Here is a 14,888-nt window from a genome sequence, read left to right on the forward strand (position 1 = left end):
ACCCATCAAATCCTCTCTCTTTTCTTTGCTTCTTGCTCTTCCTGCAACACCAACAGGCTCCCCCAGGCCTCTGCACTGCCATTCAGAACACAACTTGCTCTCATTTTCCCTTCAGCTCACGTTCTAAAGTCCCCTACCCACCCTAGTATTTCAACAATCTTCTCCTAAAAGGTTATTTCCTACCCAGTTTCTCGGCTCTATTTATCTTCTTGACACTTTTCAGTAATACTTCACATATATTTACTTAATTATCTGTACACTATTATTAGCTGTCTGTCTGACATCATTAGTTATCTGACATTAACCACTGGGAGATGGCACCCAAACCACCCACAGGTTAGAGCTTAGTTCCACAACACTGCCCCGGGTTCAAATGTCTGCAATGATTCCCAGGCCAACCATGTCTGACCAACCAGTTATAAACAATCCTTTCCAGTTTGATTACTTGGCTCAAAGAACTCAGAAAAATACTACGTTTACCAGTCTACACTACAAAACAGAAATGAACAGCCAAATGAAAAGGTACATCAGGCAAACTATAAAACAATCTCTTGTACAAGGTTCCTGCTTCCAGCCACTCGCCATACCAGCTCCATCTCCTGGTGTAGGAGTTTCTAATGGAAGCTGGGCATGATGGTGCACACACCTGTAATTGCATCACTAGGAGGCTAAGGATGGAGCATCATGCTAACTTCAAGATCAGCCTGGACTACATAGTGAGTTCAAGATTAGCCTGAACTACACAGAGAGACTCTGTCTCAAAACAAAAATAGTTTCTAATACAGCTGAAACTCCAGCCTTGCCCTTCTTCCTCTCCAGGTATGAGAATGGAAGAACATTCCCTAGTTACTTAGTCTTTTTGGTTCCTAGTCCCATTCTGAGGCTATTTAAAGTTCAAGTCATCTCAATTTGCTTCAACACTGATGTGATCAACAAAAGATCATGAATTAGGAGTAATTCAAGTAACTGTAACAATTTTAGAAACTCTGTGCCAGGAAGACCACAGAGATTATGGAGAAACATTTTATTTTTATTTTACCAGTCTCCAACTAGAAAGTAAATTCCATGCAGAATAAGAATTTTTCTATATTGTAACATTTTTTCAATTTTATTCAATATTGTATCCCAGCAAAACAGAGCAATGTTTAAGAAACAATATTTGCATAACCGAGTAAGTTAAATGGGATCTAAAAACCATGTCTTGTAATGTTTTACTCATCTCATTTAATCGTCATAATAATCATAAAAATTAGTCACCATTATAATTTTCCTGTGATTTAAATATATTAAGAAGACTTTAAGACTTTTTTTTGGTCTTTTTGAGACAAGGTTTTACTATGCAGTCCAGGCTGTCCTTGAACTCACTTTGCAGCCCAGGCTGGCCTCAAGGCCAGCATGAACTGCACAGCAAGACCAGTTCTCCTAGCCTCTTGAGTGCTAGGACTACAAGCATGTGCCATCACATCCTGCTTTTAAAATCTTTAAGAAGAGTTATCACCGAAAGATTCTCCCTTCTTGCTCTGGTACTCTTCTACCATGTTGTCAGACGTTGGCACCTTAGTAACAGACTTCTTAGCTTCCAAAACTGGGAAGCAATAAATTTCTGCACATTACCTAAATTGCTTAGGCTAAGGTATTCTGCTGCTGATACAGACTAAGATACTTCTCATTTAACAGAGGAAGACTGTAGGAATGCAGGTAAAATTAGTGGCATATCTAGGGTCACACAGCTGGCATAAGAAAGAATTCTAACCCAGGGAATGCAACTGAAAATTCCAGTTAAAAGGCACCTCATCACACAGGCCTTCTTCAACCCCTGATATACTGCTATATAAACAAAACAAACTATCAGATGATCTTTTTAAAATTATAAATACCTATGTTACTATAGAAGAGAAAAAGTATAAAATTTATGGTAAAATATGTGTCTTTGGGTAATGAAAGCCCAGTCAAGATTGCCAAGAGGACACAAACTCACTTTGCCATCGCTATCAATACCACAAAGCACTAACTCTCCACGCAGCTGAGAGAGAAAACTGGGCACTCTTGATGTGAACAGGCCATGTCACACTTTTTCTCAAACAAATGCCAAGACTCCTCAAGACACTATCATCTCAGTACACAGCACCTTCTCCTCTGTATGCCAGATGATCAAACCAGAAACATCTGTCTCTCATGAAACTGTCTCTTTTCATAATCATTGCCACGAAGAGTAGGGCAAGATTCCTTTCTTGGATTCTTGCAATACCATCCTTAATTAACAGTTCCACTCTTGCCCTCTCATATTCCACATGGGAAGAAGTCGGAGTGATCTAGTAAAAATTGAAAATCTTGCCTGTGATCCTAACTACTAGGGAGGCTGAGGCAGGAGGATCATTCAAGTCTGAGACTATTTGGGCTACACTGTAAGCTCAAGGCCAGCATGAACTGCACAGCAAGACCAGTTCTCCGTAACTAATGGGCTTAAAATGAAGCAGAAACGCAAACTCTCTTAAGGCTTCTTGCAAATCTAATGCCTGACACTGCTACCTTTAATCACTAATGTTCCAGCGAAATTAGTCTTTTTTGTTCCTCCAATCTATAAAACTCTTTGCTCCCCGAGAATTTTCTGACACCCTGCTCTAAGTCTAAGATAACTGCTCATTGTCACTTAGTTCTTACTCCTCTTTACTTCATTGAACTAACTAATAAAAGATTCTACATTTGCTTTGTTCACCCACTACCCAACAAACACAACGTTTGCTATTATCCAGTCATTACTCTACTAGCATCACAGAGTTCTAAACAAAGAAACACAACCATACTCTTAAAGTTAAGGGTGTCAATTTAAACAACAAAATTTAAAGGGTTTCAAAAAATACCTGTCTGCTAATTGTGAGCACTTTCAAGAAAAAATGAAATCTATCAAAATGGTACCACCCAAAAAAGACTTTTGAAGTGAATTAAGAACAAAGCATTGTCACAAGTGATTATTCTTGGAAAAGGGTAATAGAGCGCTCCCAAAAATCATTTTTCCCTGCTTTTTTTTTTTTTGCTTTACAAAAAGATGGAGATGAAGCTGAATCAAAATTCAAAATGCGGGAAGTTTACTAATCTTTATGTTATTTCAAACCAAAAAGAGAAAAACTTAAGGTAGTTATTCAAATTACAGAATATTCGGTTTAAAATTCTACTGAAAAGGAAAAGAGTCGGAAACAAAGAACATTACCTGCTCCCTCTGTAAACAAGGCACAGCCATAGCCCCAACCCCCACTCCGGAAATCGTGATTGGGACAATGCTCGACGGATTCTCGGGCAGAAATCTCACGCGATCAACCCGGTAGGCCACGGTCCCCATCACGCTTATATCACGCCTCCGCCCCCAAATGCTTCGTTGGCAGCTTTCAGGCCCCACTCTCAGCTCTATCCACTTTCACCCGCAGAACTCGCGTGGGATTATCACTTCCCTCTTCGGTTCGCTTCAGAAACATATTCTACGAAAGCAACTGGAAACCGGCCACGGGCCGGGCTCACCTGAGGCTGCACCGTGCTCGACAGGGAAAACATGTCCTCCGGGCTTCAGCAACCCCTCTCGCCAGCCAAAACTGTCCTTCCGTCCTCGGCCCGGTAGGGAGGCGCTGCGCCCGTCCCTAAATCCTTTTTCTTCTTACCCAGCCCCTCTCCCTACCCAGCAACAAAAATGGCCGCCTCCCGCTACGGCTGCTACCACTGCAGGCTGCCCCGGAAGCCAACGCGCGGACGCAACATCACTTCCGGGGCACGGGCGCGCCGTGCGTCTGCAGGCGGCCCCGAGCTTTAGTGTTGGCAAGCAATGGGATCCCCAAGCCCCTCGGCTGTGTGTTTTCACTTTAAGGAAAGGGCTTCACCCTACTTCTCCTTTCTCAGACGTCCTCCAGCTTCCTTATCACATTCTCACCGTATTTCCTCGTCACAGCTGAGCCGCGAGCTAACAGCGTTTGGTTGCTACAATGTAGTGTACTCTTTTCCTCACGATAAATCGGAGGTTTCCCTGTAGGCCTTTGTCCGTTCACGTCAGGCGAATTCTATCCTGGAATATCACACTAGACTGGGTCAACGCGTCCTGCACGTCTAGCGTCTCCCTCTCCCGAGACTCGCACAGGGCGGCCAAGCTTTGGGGGACAGCCCAGCTGACGCGGGCGTCTCGCGGGGCGGGGCTGGCAGCCGCCGGGGAGGGGGAACTTCCGGCCCGGACGGATCCCGCAGTCGCGCAGCAATCGCATCATACAACCCGTGATTCGGGTCTCGGGGTCCCAGCTGCCCCACTCTTCTCCAACAACTGTCTGTGCCTCGTCCCTCATGACAAATGATGTCAGTGGGCGGTGGCGACCGCCCTCGAGAGGTCAGCGGCTTAGCCCGCACCTCGGCGCTCGCGGAATCGGCTCGCGCGGCTCTGGGGCGGCACGGGCGGGGCTGCCTTAGGTCGCGCGCGGCACCGCGGTGACGTCACTCTTGCGCGCGCAGTAGGCGTGGCCTTAATTTGAACGCAGTTGGCGGGAGCCGAGGCTGAGGGAGAGTCCAGGGCCTGTCCTGCGATGGAGCCCTCCGCCGGGAGCAAGGAGTATACAGAAGGCACGGCGACCGGGGAGTGGATGAATACAATCCCGGTTCCAAGACCACCCTCCATTGAAGAATTCACCATAGTGAAGCCCATTAGTCGTGGTGCCTTCGGGAAAGTGTATCTGGGGCAGAAAGGCGACAAGTTGTACGCAGTCAAGGTAGGAAGTGTGGGAAGAGGCGAGAAAGGGAGTTAGGTCCTTCCGTCTTCTTTTCTGCCCCCTGATTTGGGGGCCGCAGGGCTTGCTGAAGCCTGCAGAGCCGACTGTTTGTTTTGGGCTGGCCGCAGCAGTCGGTGAGGTGTCTGGCCTCTGCCCTGCCTTTCTCTCCGTATCTTAGGAATCATCCACTGCCCAGGGAAAATAGCAACACCTGACCATATTCGCCCGGTCCAGTGTTAACGAAGGAGGAAACTGCGGGCAAAGGAACTTTTGAAGCCGCTGCTCTTATTCATGTCTAACCCACAGCAGAGTGATATTTCTGAATCCAAAAAGTTTTAAGTAGTTGGTGGTTGTCGCTTGCTTCGGAATACAGATTGCTGAAATTTTTCTATCACAGCAAAATGATTAGTTTGTCGCACTGATTTGAAGTTTGACCTAACCAGGCGGGAGCTTCATTATTTTCTGATAACTTTATTCTAAAAATTTTAAACGTTAGTATTATCTATTCATTTCATGTATCTTCTGGACGCTTTTCACTAATTTGACCCTTACCAGGCTTAAGTTTAGGGTTTTCATTTAAGTTTGCAACACACGCTTGCTGGTTACATTTAATTCTATCCATTTGCAAATAAATCAGTATTTAAGCTGCTGTACAACCAAAGATCTCATTAAACAAGCTTCCTTTTTCTCTTCACATTTTCTATTGTGAAATCTGGAATGTGCTTTTATTTAAAGAGCAGGCTGAAATATGTCCTATGTCAATCTTTTCATCTTTGCAGCAGTGTATTTGAAGCTGTCTGTCCACTCTTTGTGTTTTATAGCCAGGAGTGATGGCACATGCCTATAATTGAAGCACTTGGGAGGCTGAGGCAGAAGGATCCTTGTGAGTTCAAGACCAGCCTCAATTACAAAAGTGATCTCAAGGCCAACCTGAACTGCACACAGCAACACTGACTCAAGAAAAGACCCCCCCCCCCAATGTGCTTTGTTACACAACTATACTGTAATGCCCAAATACTCTATAAGCATATATATATATATATATATATATATATGTATGTATTTATTTATTTATTGGTACCAGGGATCAAATTCATGACCCTCCTTGCACTTGCCAGGCAGGCACTTGTGCTGCTGAGCTAAATCCCTGGCCCAGTAAGCATATTTTTATTTCATGCTATTAAATTCTTTTTAATAGGTAATGGAATATCTTTTTGGTGGAGATGTCAAGTCTCTTCTTCATATATATGCTTATTTTGATGAAGAGATGGCTGTGAAGTATATTTCTGAAGTAGGGCTGGCTCTCAACTAACTTCATAGACATGAAATCATCCAGAGGTAAATCAAATTATGTGTTAAATGTTTGGATATCAAATATTTACTGTAACCATTTGCCCATATTTCCAGATTAAGGTTTAATAGTAACTCGTGTGAGTTTAGAAATTCTCTTACCTACTGTTTTGTCTCCCTGTGTTTGAAATTATGTTATTTTGAATATGAACATAATATTTCAGTGGAAAGATTTCAGTTCTTTTCCACTCTTTTGCCCTCATACAAAAGTTCCATACTGTGTAGTCCTAGCTGATTTACACTACTTTGTTCTGTGCAAAGAAAGGTTAAGTTACTCTGCTCTGTTAAAGCTTAATCTTACATTAACAGAAAAGAAGATACACAATTTTGAACTGGCTTGTGGATTATTTTATGTAATGTGATTTATTTTTCATGGAAAATATAACAATGTCACAGATAATCTAAAATTAAATCATTTAACATTTTGTGGATTCAGATGTACCAAAGAGCTTCTTTTGAAAGTTCTCCCATTGTTTGCAAAGCCACTAATAAATACATTTATTTTAGAGGAAATAAATAGAATTTGCCTCCTCTATAACTCTTTTTTTTTTCTCAGCTATTTTAATATTAAAACTAGATTTTCAGCTGGGCGTGGTGGTGCATGCCTGAAATCCCAGCACTTGGGAGGCTGAGGCAGGAGGATTGTTGCAAGTTCGAGACCAGCCTGCGCCACAAAGTGAGTTCAAGGCCCGACTGAACTGCACTGTGAAACCCTGTCTCCAAAACAAAACACCTAGATTTTCACTAGGCACAGTGGTGCATGCCTGTAATCTGAGCACTCAGGAGGTGCAGGCAGGAGGTTTGCTGTGAGTTCAAAACCAGCCTGAACTACATAGCAAGAACTTGTTACAAAAAAAAACAAAAAAAATTTTAAAAAATAAAACTAGTCTTTTCTTTAGTTATCTATTTGCCTTTTGTTTTATGTACAGGGATTTGACATCAGGCAATATACTGATTTTTAATGAGGGTCATATTAAATTGACAAATTTTGGTCTTTCCAAAGTGACTTTGAATAGAGGTAAGAAAAATACCAAATATGTACCTTTTTAATGGTCCTGCAACAATGAACAGCAGCAAGAAAAAAAAATTTTAGAGAATACATTTCACTAACTTACATTGTTATTTTTTTGTTTATACTAAATGAAATTCAATATTTATTTGTAGACTATATGTAAGTGCGTCATTTTTCCACTAAAAGTGTAAAATACTGTTTTACATGCTCAGTATTACATGTTTAGCATCCATGAGGCCTTGAGCTCGATCCCTAGCACAGATACTTAGGTAGATAATCAAAAATGGGAATGGCCACTATTAAATTTTCAGACTGTTGAAAATCCTTGGCTTTCAAGCAAGCACTTCCCCTTCCTGGTAAGCGGCGGCAGTGTGGCCCACTGCAGCACTTCCAGGGGGAGAACCAGCAGTGTCCCCTGAGATCCACGCCATGTTGGAACTTAGGACTCTGGGAAGCCAAACCAGCACCTCCCCTCCCTGGTAAGCGGAGGCAGGGTGGCAGACTGCAGCCCTTCCAGGGGGAGAACCAGCAGTGTCTTGTGAGATCCACGCCATGTTGGAACTTAGGACTCTGGGAAGCCAAGCCAGCACCTCCCCTCCCTGGTAAGCGGAGGCAGGGTGGCAGACTGCAGCCCTTCCAGGGGGAGGACCAGCAGTGTCTCCTGAGATCCACACCATGCTGGAACTGAGGATGCTGTGAAAACAAATGACATCCTGCCTCCCTGCTTAGCAATAGTGACCTACTGCTACATGGCCTAGAGTCAAATATCCCACTTCCCCTATCCTCCTCCTTCTCCCCCCCCCCCCATTAGCAAATGGAAACCAGAAATCTGAGCGTCTCCTGGGAGGTTGACCATAGCAAATAAGGGGGACTTCCGTCTACCATTTCTTTGAAGGCAAATATTTTTATTACTGTTTTGCTCTTTTCTGATTAATGGTACTGCTCTATTCAGTATTTTGTTTTGATAAGTTCTATAGTGTTCTATATTTCATCTCATTTTGATATACGTGATTGAAAGAACAACTATTATAAAGATAACAAAATATACTATGATACGTATTACTGTTATCCCGGTAACCTGCTGTGAAGTTCTGTACCAATTTCACTGTACGATTCTTAGTTGGCTTTATTCTGACTTGTTCTGTTGTATACTTTCAAAATAAAATAAAATAAAATAAAATCCTTGGCTTTTTAAAAAGAAACTTGTAATTTCTGTTCTTCTGAAGCAAAGCAACAGTAAAATTACTAAAATAAATATAATATGAAGATTCAATATCTAACAATTTATTCAAATATAAATGACTACCACTAAGACCTTAATAAAAGGGCAAAGATAAACAATTGATATATATGAATATATGGAAATATGGTCATTTTACTAGTAATAGTTAAAACAATGCAAATATAAAAATGAACCATTTTATAATAGTAAGCACTATCAAAAAGGAGTAATGATGATCCAATTAATGAAGCTACTTTTAAAAAAGCCAAATTGCTGTGCTCAAGTACACTGTAAATTAGTATAGTACTTCCTAAAGCAGATTTGCTAATATATTTTTTAAAAAAGTTTTAGGACCAGGGGTATAGCTCAGTGCCAAAGCATCTGCTTGGCAAGTGCAAAGTCATGAGTTCAATCCCTGGTACTATTAAAAAAAAAAAAAAAAGGTTTTAATTCTCTTGGCTCTTACATTTTGGAATTTAAGAAAGCAGTTCAAGGAACTGGGGATGTGGCCCAGTGAAGGAGTGCTTGCCTAACCTGTAATCCCTAGCACTGGGGGAAAAAAAGGGTTTCAAGAGCACACAATATATAGGAATATAGTGATTTCTTAGGAGAATTATATTTAATAGGTGGGAACTCTAAATTACCTAAGTTCATCATAGAAACATGGATTAATGATGGATTTTCAACTTGGAAACAAACTACGATATTCTCTACTAAGAAGCATGTAAGAGTGCGCTGGAGTATAGCTCACTGGTAGAGCACTGGTCTAGCATGCATGACACCCTGGGTTTGATCCTCAGCACAGAAAAAAAGAAAACATGGTAGAAAGAAAGAAAAGTGGGGTTTTAAAATTTTTTTTTGGTACCGGGGATTGAACTCATAACCTCACGCTTTCCAGGCAGGTGCTTGTGCCACTGAGCTGTATCTCCGACACTGTTTTTTTAAATAAATAAAATTAATCATATAAATTACAAACTCTGGAATTACAGCTATTTAAAAATTTATGTAGATCGATGATTCTTTATTTGGAAGTACAAGATTCAAACAGTTGTGAATACTTAAAGGTTTTCAAATCTGACCTGAGCTGATACAGGGATATCTGTAGTCTGTCTTCATCTCACTTCATGTGGCTATTTATTCATTTTGTCGCAGAAACAGTATTTGATTGCCAGTACTGTAAGAGACATCATTAGGGGAGCGCTATAACATACCATATATTTGCCACATTTGTTTTCTTAAGTTACTGAAAAATACCACAAATTGGGAAAAATCTGTATTAAAGTGATAATGATGAATTTAAAAATGTGTAACATAAAGACCTAAATTTTAGTTTTATTTATAAAATGTCCTTTTATTTTATTCTTATTCCTTCATCAAAATGAGATATAAATGAAGTTTGTTACATTCAAACTTTATCCTTTTTAAAGTCCATACAGACCATCAGACTGTTCTTGCCATTTTTGGTATCTAAGTAAAACATTATAGTATTAGGTGTTAGTGTTGAATTATTTGAAAGTATTATACACTGAAACATGCTAATTATATGAGTCAATTTCTATGTTAATCCACCCTTAAACATGTTAACATGAAGGGTCAGAATTTATATTATTCCTTACCAACTGCTTTTTAATAATTGATTTACCAAAAGTTATTTTCTTGCTAGTTACAAAGAATTTACTTTTAGTGACTGAGTAGTCTCTACAAATCTAATAAGATTCTGTGTTGGGAGCCGTGGCACTGTCAAGTCATCAGACGCGGTGATTGCGAGGCCTGTGGGAAAGTACAAAAGCCTGGGCTAGATTACCCCTCTCATCGAGCCCGCCTGTGTGGCACCTGTTTCTTATCACCCCACTAAGTTCCCGCCTCACAGGGTAGTCTGCCTAGCTATTAATCCTATATATAGCCAGTGCCTCCACCCCCGAGAGAGACTGAAGCACAAAAGGAGCCGCGGGGAGCGGACCGGTAGAGGCTTCGGGGGAGACTGAAGCACGGAAGGAGCCGCGGAGAGCGGACCGGTAGAGGCTTCGGGGCAGACTGTATAAGGAGAGAATAAAGAAAAGCCTGACCACCGCCAGACCTTGTCGTGTGTCTTTCCTGCCGGCCGGGAGCGGACATCGACAATTCTGTGTCATTTCACTTAATGATTTCAAATAGTGAATGTTTCTCCTTTGGTACGGTGGATTTGCTGCATATATTTATCCTATATGAGCCAGTTTTACAGATAAGGTTAGTAATGCAGAGAGACAGTCAAAGTTTAGAACAAATGATTTTTGACCAGGTGACAATTGAAAGCTTTTTAAACAGTCATATACTTTCCTTTGCACACATAGATATCAATATGATGGATATCCTTACAACACCATCTATGGCCAAACCTAAGCAAGATTATTTGAGAGCCCAGGACAAATATTATCGCTCATCAGTTCCTCCTTTTCACAACTATCCCTTTAAATTTAGAGTCTCCTTTAAAAAAATACAAGTTATTGGCCCTGAATCAAGGCCAGCAGCTTCCTGACGCTGTTGGTTTTAAGCAGGAGCCTAAAGAGATGTCTTTATACGATCTGTTGGCCATTTCAGAACTTGGGCAGTGAAATGGTCAATTCATTAGAAAGAAACAGCTTGAAGCACATCCCACCCCCAGCCCTGTGAGGAGCTGTGAGCATGGCAGGCTGTGGCGTCCCAGGAGCCATCAGCGTTTACTGGGACCCGTGCCATGCTGGGCCGAGACCCACCTGGAGGGCTGGGAAACCAAGCAACCTCTCACTCACGGCCTGTTTTGTTTTGTTGAACTTCCGTATACATGAAAGTATGGACAGCTATTTTGAAGAGAACGAGAGACACTAAGACAGCCATTAGTGACTTCCCTATTGTCTAGTTTGATCCAGACTTAAAACACCTTTCTCATTCTGTTCAGATCAGTTTTATGCTATGTTGTTTTATATGAATTCTCTGAATGTGAAGACATGGACAACTATTTGGAAGAAAACGAAATGTGTCCTATTTTGTTCTGTTTTGTTGTGTTTAATTTTACCCCCTTTAAAATAAAAACAATTAAAAAAAAATACAAGTCAATGTAAATGACACCGTGAGGTTGTGTTTTATTCTTCAGTCTAAGTGGTATGACAGCTTGTATATACTTAGCTGGTATTTTTGTGACATTAAATCTTCTAGCATTTGGTTTTTTTTCCCCCTCTCATTAATAGTTCACACCACTTGCAGAAAAAAACCACGACTCTGCAGACGTCCTTTCAATCCTATCACAAACACCACAGCTTTCTCAAGGATTAATTTGTCTCATGTCTATAGATCAAAAGAAGACTACACCTTATTCTAGCAAACTTCTAAAATCATGGGAGTATTGTGTCCCTTAGGAAAAAATTTTTTTTCAAATGTTAAAATATCTAATATCAACTCAATATTTTCTTTTTTATTTTAAAAAAATTTCAAAACACGATAATTAGGAAGTAACAATGGTTAATACATTGCAGATTGTTATACTTAAATTAGTTACTCACAGTACAAGATATTTGCATTTAATTGTCCAAACAATATTAGCACAAACTATTCCCAACTTAATATTTTAAAAATGCAAATATTGGGCCAGGGATATAGCTCAAAGGCACAGCACCTGCCTGGCAAGCGTGAGGTAATGAGTTTGATCCCTGGTACAAAAAAAAAAAACAAGTATTTCAATCATTTGTAGCATTGCTATGTTTCATTATGTAAATGCCATTTCTGACCAGGTTGGTGGCAGATTTGTAAATCAATAAAATGTCTAGCTAATATGATAACCTATAAAATTAGAATGATCATTGGTTAATTTCCCTATGTTGAGCCTATGGAAATCTTACACAGTATAATCAAGTTCCCACAGTGTTATGGGTCTCTATAAGCCTGCTTCCAAAAGATTTTATGGTAGCTTAAATTTAAAGACTCAGATATTTTTCCATTCAATAAAAGACATAGCAAGGCATAGAGGAGATTAAAACAGACAGTGAATCTGACAAGAGAGAATAGGGACAGATGCTAACTAGAATGTTTCTATGATGGCCAAACCGTATCCAGAAAGAGAAGCAAGAACTTTACTGCTTCCATTTAGCAAAAGGGGGCATCTCACACATAGACACGAGCATATCTACTAGCATGGACATATTCTGTGATATGTGAGAATGAGAAGTATGTGCAGTAGGAAAGGAAGTTTGGCTAAATATATTGGGAAGGCTCAAGTGTCATTACAGAGATACATAGCTCATAGAAAATGAGCTATCAGAAGTTCCAAAGTAGAAATGGTCTGATCACAAACAATCATTAAGGATGGGCTGGGGATTTAGCTCAGTGGCATAAACACTTGCTTGCAAGCGCAAGGCCATGAGTTCAATTCCTGGTACAAAAAAAAATCATTAAGGAATAGCTCATTAGCAAATATTCAATATGCACATGGCATTTGGTTAAGCATAAGTTCTCATGTTACTGGCAGAAGGCAGCTAAGCAGCTTGTTCATGACATCAAAGTCAGTATCCAGGGAGTTTCCAGAATTCCACTGAGAGAATTTGTGCAGTGAAAAGAAAATTGGATTATGTGGACTTTGAAACGCTCCTTTCAGCTTTAAAGTTCTAAGACTTCTTAGGTCAGAAATCTGTAAAACTAAGAATTTCCTTGAGATTGCCCCTCTGGTCTCAGATTTTGCCAGAGAGATATCAAGTATACCAAGAATAATTTGGAGCTGTCGAGGACTTGTTAAAAAATGTTTTCAAGGCTGACTGACAACTCTGATATTTAGAAATAGATAAGAATATATGAACACTTAAGTTTCCTTTTCAAAAAAAAAAGAATTTCCTTGAGATTGAGATCATGTTCAGTCTTTGGGGAAAAGAAAACAAGACATAGGTATCTGTTCATATATGTATAAAATCTTTACATACATTACATACATTACTGTAACTTGAGCAACAGCACAATTGTCAGCCCAGTGTGATAGCATGTGCCTCTGCTCTCGGCTACTTGGGAGGTTGAGGCAGGAGGACAGTAATTTCAAAGTCCATTTGGGCAATTTAAGAGACTTTATCTGAGAATTTGAAAAATTAAAAGGGTGCACGAGGTCGTGAGTTTGATCCCTGGCACAAAAAAGAAAAAAGGGACTAGGGCTGTAGCTCAGTACTTCCTAAGTTCAATTCCTGATACCACTACAAACAAAGGACACAGTTGTCGAGCAACAATTTTTAGCAATTTTTATATGTGATAAAGGAGCAAGTAATATGTAGATGGTGCTCCTTGTTAGCAATTGTATGACCACTTATTTGCTTTATCTAGTTCTGTTAAGAAAATTCTTTGTGTGGGGAATAGAATGTGTGTCGATGGTAGAGCACTTGCCTAGCACACTGAAGGCTCCAGGTTTGATCCTTGGCACTGCAAAACAAAACAAAACAAAACAAAAAAAGGATGCAGGGGAAGTTAAGTCACTGTAGATGTCTATAATCCATTCTTGTGAGCACATAAATTGTGCATTACAATAAAACTATGGTTTTATTTAGAAACAAGTTGAAATGAATAAATTTAGTTACATTCTAACCTTACTTTACATATGGGTAGAGCATATCAGTAATTCTTTATCTAGAATAGTTTCATGTTGGATTAGAAATAACTCAAAATTCATCCCTTCTAATCATTGTATAAATAAATTCTCTTTCCTGGTTTTTAACTAAATATATTAAGAAAATTTTCTTTTTTTTTTGAGAATTTCTTTTTGCTCTAAACTCTAGAGCAGTATTTGTATTTTTAACAATTTGTAAATCTATATATGAGAATCACAGCAAAAATTCTTGCCGCCATATTGTGGAGGACAGTATTTCACAGAAGTAGTTTTGAAATGTGATAAATAATCTGTAAATATTCAGGTTCACTAAAGAACTACAAAAGATGTGGCAGAGCTTTGATACTTTCTCCCCTCCCCAGGTCTTGAAACACTTGCTTCCAACCCGGGAATGCCCGTGAAATGTCTGACTTCTAATCTACTCCAGTCTAGGAAACGGCTGGCTACTTCTAGCACCAGCAGTCAGTCCCACACCTTCGTGTCCAGTGTGGAGTCAGAATGCCACAGCAGCCCCAGATGGGAAAAGCACTGCCAGGTTAGCTAGAGAGTTATTTTAACCAAACCAACTCTGTGTGCCAAATTCATGGCAAAAACACCATTCCTTTTAATATAAATCCCATAAGAAAATCAAATTGTGACATGAATAGCAGCCAAAGTATTACCAGAAATGCTTTTCTTCCCAGAGATGCTGTCAAGATTCTTTTGAAATACTTCATTTCTCATACAATTGTGAAATTTCCCTTGCTTGATATATGATGATTAAGTTACTATAGTAAATTGATAATAAAATTTGACTTAATTTGCTACTGTAACAGTCATTAGCTTGTTTAGTTTTTATCCCTACATCCTCCTATGATGTTTCTCACCTAATAGACTAGTAACTTTTCAGGAACAGTTTTTAAGTCACAAAGGTGATATAGTATGGGTGTTCTCTCAAAAGTGTCTATTTTAATGGAAACAAAGGCTCTGTGCCAGATG

At 39.9% G+C, this 14,888-nt stretch overlaps 1 protein-coding gene, 1 non-coding gene and 1 pseudogene across 3 annotated transcripts in view; 2 read left to right on the forward strand and 1 right to left on the reverse strand.

Annotated features, from left to right (window-relative positions):
• Positions 1 to 3,711, reverse strand: part of LOC100719747 (ATP-dependent zinc metalloprotease YME1L1) — a 53,068-nt gene extending 49,357 nt beyond the window's left edge. Inside the window, exon 1 of one of the 2 annotated variants that reach the window (XM_063237982.1) lies at positions 3,514 to 3,711. In XM_063237982.1, the coding sequence (XP_063094052.1) occupies positions 3,514 to 3,546 (33 nt within the window). In that variant the 5' untranslated portion in view covers positions 3,547 to 3,711. Of the gene's footprint in view, positions 1 to 3,208; positions 3,459 to 3,513 lie in introns of those variants that run through there. The other variant, XM_063237981.1, reaches the window with a different exon arrangement.
• Positions 3,712 to 3,870: 159 nt separating this feature from the next.
• Positions 3,871 to 14,888, forward strand: part of LOC134473447 (serine/threonine-protein kinase greatwall-like) — a 28,443-nt pseudogene continuing 17,425 nt past the window's right edge.
• Positions 10,804 to 10,940, forward strand: LOC111753593 (small nucleolar RNA SNORA2/SNORA34 family). The gene has a single exon (XR_002788371.1). It is a non-coding gene; the product is annotated as a small nucleolar RNA SNORA2/SNORA34 family (small nucleolar RNA).

The sequence above is a fragment of the Cavia porcellus genome, unplaced genomic scaffold, assembly GCF_034190915.1.
Source record: "Cavia porcellus strain 051 isolate PalLab524CR breed Dunkin Hartley unplaced genomic scaffold, mCavPor4.1 scaffold_27, whole genome shotgun sequence".
Lineage (NCBI taxonomy): Eukaryota > Metazoa > Chordata > Mammalia > Rodentia > Caviidae > Cavia > Cavia porcellus.